General features: G+C 43.9%; 1 protein-coding gene across 5 annotated transcripts in view; it reads left to right on the forward strand.

The window, feature by feature from the left end:
* The window catches only part of Ahcyl2 (adenosylhomocysteinase like 2), a 160,296-nt gene extending 156,802 nt beyond the window's left edge, over positions 1–3,494 (forward strand). For all 5 annotated transcript variants that reach the window (XM_026788560.1, XM_005365762.2, XM_026788561.1 and 2 more), the window contains exon 17: positions 335–3,494. In XM_026788560.1, coding sequence (XP_026644361.1) covers positions 335–341 — 7 coding nt within the window. In that variant the 3' untranslated portion in view covers positions 342–3,494. The remainder of the gene's footprint in view (positions 1–334) is intronic.
* Positions 3,495–6,350: the final 2,856 nt, after the last annotated feature.

The following is a 6,350-nucleotide window of genomic DNA, read 5'->3' on the forward strand; positions in this document are numbered from 1 at the left end:
AAAAAATTACATTTTTATTTATTTTGTGTGTGTGTGTGTGTGTGTGTGTGTGTGTGTGTGTGTGTGTGTGGATAGGTGCACTGCACATGTTGCACATGTGGAAATCAGGTAACCCATGGGAGTAAGTTCTTCTACCATGTGTGTCCTGGGGAGATTGTGAGGCTTCTCGCTGGCCCATGGCCTTCTTCACTGCTGTGAGACAGAGCCACAGTTATCTGTCCTCATTATATATGCTAGAAAAGCCTTTGTCTCCCTGTCACACCTTTGGGCAGGCTCTTTCTGTTCCAGACCGACCAGCAGACAGCACCCGTTTCATCTTTCTTTTTTCCTCCAGGTATTAAGTTCCTGTAACGCAAGCCAGAAGATGATTTAAGGAATAGAACCAAGCCTTTTCTCCACTATTATCCAAGGAAGAACCCAGCAAGCTGCTTCTCCAATCAGAGCTCCCCGCCGTGCTCATCCTATATGTTAGGTTATTTATTTATTAAAATCTAGAATCCTGTGCCTGTAGCCTTGGCCCAGAGTGTGGTTACTACTCCTGGGGCCTGAGAGCCGCAGGGGACAGGCCGAGAAAGGGAAGAAATGGGTAACCATTCCTAGTGCATCATTCGCATCCTTGCCCATTGATGGAACTCTCAGTGATGGCCATTTTTCTTTCCAGGCTCAGGAGTTAGTTCAGGGATGCCAGACTCCTTCTTACTTAGGGTTTTCTGGAATAAATTTTCAGCAGCTGCCTTTCTCAAAACTTTGATCCTTTCCCAGGTGAGGCCTTTTGGAAGCCACTGAATTAACAGGGCCCGAATTCTCAGTCTTGATAGTTACTATCACTGCCTTCTTTTATAAAAAGGCTAGTGAAGTAGGAGTGTTAAGGTCTTAAGCTACACCAAGAGCTTAGCTGTGCCTGTGTCTGTGCCTACCGGGATCTCTTTTCTTAACCAGAACTCTTTTCTGTCCCTAAATATTATGTCCATTTTAATGCTTCCTGGTTCCAAGAGTAGTGTGCCTCCATGATCCTAATACCTCTGCTGTTGGTCAGGCATTTGTTTTGCTTTCTAACCCCACCAAACGCTGCTCAAGAAGTAGGGGATCAGCTCCACTGGGACCCAGAGTTTTGCTTCCTTGTCATTTAACTGGATTGTTTCCTGGGAAGCCCTATCTAGACTGGCACTTTTTCAGAAAAGGAGGCCTCACATGGATAGGGCTTCCTGAAACTCCTGCTGCTGTCTGAAACCACTTCTGGACTGAGTTGACAAAGATGTTTGCTAGAGATTTGGAAGCTTGAGACTTTGGAATGGGATCCAACTTGGCATCCTAAAGAAGCAAGTCTGTTTTCCAGGAAAGACTTTACAGCCTGGCTGCAGAAGACAGGTGACTGTCATCTGTATCCAGATGATAGAAGCTAGTTTGAGGGCTGGGGGTATATATAGCTCAGAGGTAAAGCACTTGCCTGGCATGTACAAGGCTCTAGGCTCAGGCACTGGATACTAGGGAAGGGGCGGGAGCTAACTTGATCCTTATCAGACAGACATTCATCCCCTTTGGCTGTTGCCATTGTTGAAAGTGAGATCTGCAATCTGATATCTCCTCTTTCTTTGCTGCTGCTGTATGTATCTTTATGATCTGGCCTCTTCTGTTTAAGGATTCTATTTCAGAGAGTTTCTTAAGTATTATAAAATAGCTAGTAATGTAAACAGTGTGAAGTTTATCATTTCACCCAAGCTTTAAATTTCCTTTGGAGATGGACTTGGTTTCAAGGTTCCATTGGGATCAGTTGTTCTCAAAAATGAAAACCTGGAGTAGCCCTAGGGATCCTGGGTTAAGTGAGATCCTCTCATGCATCGTGTTTTAGTCTCCTGTTTGTTTCCCATGTGTTCCCTATGTTCTGCTTCAGAGTCTCCAGACCAAGGCCATTCAAACAGGAGACACACAGAATCACTAAAGCCTTTATCTAGATCTTCTCCCCTGCCTCCACCATCTCCACCATCCCCTGGAAGCTGGTCTGGAAGTGTCCTTATTGTTGAAGATAGGGAAACAGAACTGGGGCAGGTAGCTGTCTGCCTTATTAAATGGTCTGCAGGCTCAGTCCAGGGCATCATCTGTAGCTATATTATTTTTTATAAGGACCATAGAGGCTGAAGATTCCACAAAGATACTCAATTCTGTTTGCCTCATCCTGATTTTTGTATTAGCTAATTGTTTCACTCTCCCACTACCACCTTTGTGTTGTTGTTGTTGGGGTTTGTTGTTGTTTTGAAATAGTCTCACTCTCTAACCCTGCCTGGCCTCAAACTCATGGCAGTCATGCCTTGGCTTCCTGAGGCATGTGCTACCAGGCCTGGCTGGCTCTTAAGTTAGATCTCTTCAGCAAAAGATTCAAATATCTGTGCCTCATCTTACGTCCAGGGCAGATTCCATTAGGCAGGGATCTGGACTTAACTTTTCGTATTCACAGGCCCCAAATCATAACCTGCTGATTTTCAGCAAAGCCTTGCTCTCTACAGAGCTTCCAGTGGCTGGTACGTACAGAGTACACTCTGTCAAACCATAGTGAAGAGATCCATTACAAATAGAAAGGGAGCCAGCCGCATGGGTTTCTAAGTTAGGTGTACTGTGTCTGCCATGGTAAGGTAGACCGCTGTGTCATCAACCATGAAAAGCAACCAGAAGTAGGGATATAAGTCAGTGGTGGAACACTGGAGCAGCCTGTGCCCGGCCTGGGTTGAATCCCTGGTACAGGGGGCTTGTGGGGAACGTGGAAGAAAGAGAGAAGGTAGCTCAGGACTCCTATCTAGGTTCTGTCCTGTTAAAACCAAATCACTGTTCTCTCTAACCTAAGAATCAGAGCAAATCTCTTCTTATTCCAACTCCTGCTCTTAGATGCATCCTAGCTACCAGGAGGCCAGGAAAAGAAGGCTGATTAGCTCTAGGTACGTGGCCCTGAGTGGGGATACGGAATTGATCCACAAGGAAATGTGTGCTACTTCAAGGTCTTCTTGTTTCCTTTTTCCTGTTAAACAGAATGCCTCTAGTCCTGTCCCTCTGCCTCCTCCTTCTCCCTCCCCACGTCCGAGAGAGCATGGCTCCCTGTGGCCACACACTCCTGCAAAGCTTTTCTGCTGCTTGGCTTTTCTCTGAACAGATCTGAAATTGCTGCTCCTATGGTTTCGTTAGAATTAACTTCGTCATGGTTTAAAAAAAAAATCAGAGTGCATTGTTGCATTAAGCTTTTTTAATAAAGGAAAATTATGGAAAGAAAATAGGTAACACCAGCAAATTATATATTGACAAGTCTAAACTATATATACTTATATATATATATATAAATACATATCTATATGAATAATCATCTAGTTCTTCCTGTCATCTCACTGAAAGGAGCAAGGCCTCCAAGGATCACCAGTTCTGAGAAGCTCTTGGAAATTTTATGTCTAAGTGATTGTATTAGATGAGCAATAATGACTATGTAATCTCAAAAAATAAATAAAATATTCTTAAAACTGATTTGTGTCCTGAGACTAACACTTGCTTCTGTGAACTAGGAATTCAGAGGTGAGAGGTATGTGGGCACCAGGTGAATAAGGTCACCTGCCATAGGACAAAGATGTGAGAAGTCGATGCCATAACTAGCAGGCATGTTTGTGTGACCATTACCCTGAGACCCTGCTAGCCGTTACCTTGTCCCTCCCCCACCAGCCCACCTTGACACACACCTCAGAACCACCACCTCGAGATGAGGACTGTGAGGTTAATATGTTTTTAAAAAAAAAAAACAAAAAAAAAAACTAGGTGGCTGGAGAGATGGCTCAGTGGTTAAGAGCACTGGCTGCTCTTCCAGAGGTCCTGAGTTCAATTCCCAGCAACCACATGGTGGCTCATAGCCTTGCGTAATGAGATCTGGCGCCCTCTTCTGGCGTGCAGGCATACATGGAGGCAGAATGTTGTATACATAATAGATAAATAAATTTTTAAAAACTCATTTAAAAAAACTAAACTAAAGCATGGACCTAGGTCACCAGTGCCACTGTGCTGCCCTTCAAAAGATCTAAGCACCCAGAACTGGACAATATTCATCCAAAGTGTGTGTGGGGGGTCAGATATCTCTAAAATCAGTAACTAGAATATGAACAGTTGCCTATTCTTTCTCAGCCATTATTAGTAGGGTAATTTTCTTATAGTGTACTTAGTTGTAAACTGTGTAATGCTTTATGTTAAAGTTTTATTAGCCCATTGTATTAAAAATGCTGCTTAAAGTAGGACTGGAGAAAAAGACTCCGTGGTTAACAGCATTGGCTGCTCTTTCAGGGGACTCGGGTTCAATTCCCAGCACCCATATATTGGCTCACAGGCATCTGTAGCTCCAGTTCCTGTTGATCCAGCACCCTCTGCTGGCACTGCATGCACATGGTGCACAGACAATTGCAGGTAATATACAGAAGAGAAGAAAATTACTGCTTAGAGATATTGGTGCACACACTATTTCCTAACCTTCCTTTTAGGTCCCAGACTAGGGTCCTATAGCCTCTGTTGCATTGTGTGCCACGTGGACTTCTTCATTGTCCTGTCTACCTAGTAGCCCCCAGAAACGAGGGAATTAAAGACTTCCTGCATCTTATATTTAAGCTGTCTTAGTGCTAGGTACTGTCTATTTAATGAACTATTTTACTTTTGTGAATTTGAGTACTTAGATGGAGAAAGGAGTTTGTTTTATCTCTAATTATTCGTGTTTGTATCATCAACCCTCCCTCTGTCAGAAGCCTGAGTTTGGAAGTAAAGCTTCGGGACAAGGTAACTTGGCAGTATAGTGGGGTGGGGAGAGGTGCTGCTGTTTTTAAGATTTTATTTTATTTCTGTATCTGTGTGTGGGTAAGTGAATATGAGTTCTGGTGCCTGTGAAAGCCACACAGGTGGTTGTGAGCTGCCTGGTGTGGATGTTGGAAACTGAACTCAGTTCTCTGGGAGAGCAGTGAGTGCGTGCTCTTAGCCACTAGCCGTCTCTAGCCCTGGAATCACAGATGTTAAGATACTGACAGCATCTCAGGAAATGGAAAGGCACATGGCCAGCCTGACAAATTATCTCTCCAGTTCACTTGTGGGTGCTTCTGTGGCCATTGGTGTTCACAACTGTCACTCATTTGTTAACAAAAGCTGAATGGCCTACAGTTTTCAGTTGATTCAAGTTTCCTGTGACTTCACCCAGTTTTTCCGCAGACACTTCACTACGAGTTCTGAGCATCTATCCGGGCTTATGTTGAGCAGATAGATGTGTGATCTTTGCTGATTTCCAGCCCACTAGGCAGAGATCACCTTCTGATTCTTTGCAATCTTCAAATTTTTCACCCATTTCTGAAAGCAAAACCAGATGGAGCTCTAAGCTCAGCAGTTGCCTTTAGATAGGAGCCAGAGGAGACTGCCTCAGCCCCACTCCCAAGGGATCAGTCTGTGTCCTTTGCCTTGGGGGTAAGCAGAAAAAGGAAGAAAGCCTCGGAACTAGTGTCTATGAGGATTTTACTGATCGACTAGGCTCATCGGAGAATCATCTCTGTCAGTTCTGGAGCTCTGGCTGTGTAAGAGGAGAGGTACAGAAGAGGTAGATAGGTACTCTTTTTTAGTAAGAAATCCAATGGGCTACGCTGTGGCAAGTCTGTTACACTAAAGCAGGGATAAGCGAAGTGTGGGTTGTGAATCTTAATGTAGATTGCACATTTTTTCAGAATTTAACAAATTATGCCCTAAAAAAAATTTCAAAATCAAATAGTTTGTGCCTTGGAGCCAAAGATTTTCTTGGAAATTCACATGAGTTTATTTGCAAAGTCAAGGTATTGCAAAGGGAGATTTTGCTCCCCAGGGGGACATATTGCAATGTTTAAAGACATTTTTGGTTGTACTAACTAAGGGAAAAGTACTCCTGGCATATTTCAGGGGCAGCCCAAAGTTCTGCTGAACAGCTTAAAATGTAGGGGACACTTCCCCACAATAAATGCTTTTTCTGTACAAAATGTCAACAGCACATAGATTGTGAATCCCCATATTAAACACAGAAACGTGGCATGCCAAAGCCAGTGAAGAACCAGGTGTGGTGCACATCTGTAACCCCAGCACTCTGAACAGGAAGGTCAGGAGTTCAAGGTCATCCTCAGTTAAACCATATTTGAGACCAGCCTGACTCAAAAAAAAAAAAAGCACAATGAGGTTGACCCTCCAAAGGAGCTACACTCACAGTGGAGTGGGAATAGAAGAGTGGGGGGTGCTAGTGAGATGCTGGGGACCAGGAAAGATATCCAGAAATTTCCAAGAAACGAAGTCTCTATCAGTGCTCCTCCTGCCACCCTGCCAACTAACAGAAAGGTAAG

This window comes from Microtus ochrogaster, unplaced genomic scaffold (genome assembly GCF_000317375.1).
Source record: "Microtus ochrogaster isolate Prairie Vole_2 unplaced genomic scaffold, MicOch1.0 UNK4, whole genome shotgun sequence".
NCBI lineage: Eukaryota > Metazoa > Chordata > Mammalia > Rodentia > Cricetidae > Microtus > Microtus ochrogaster.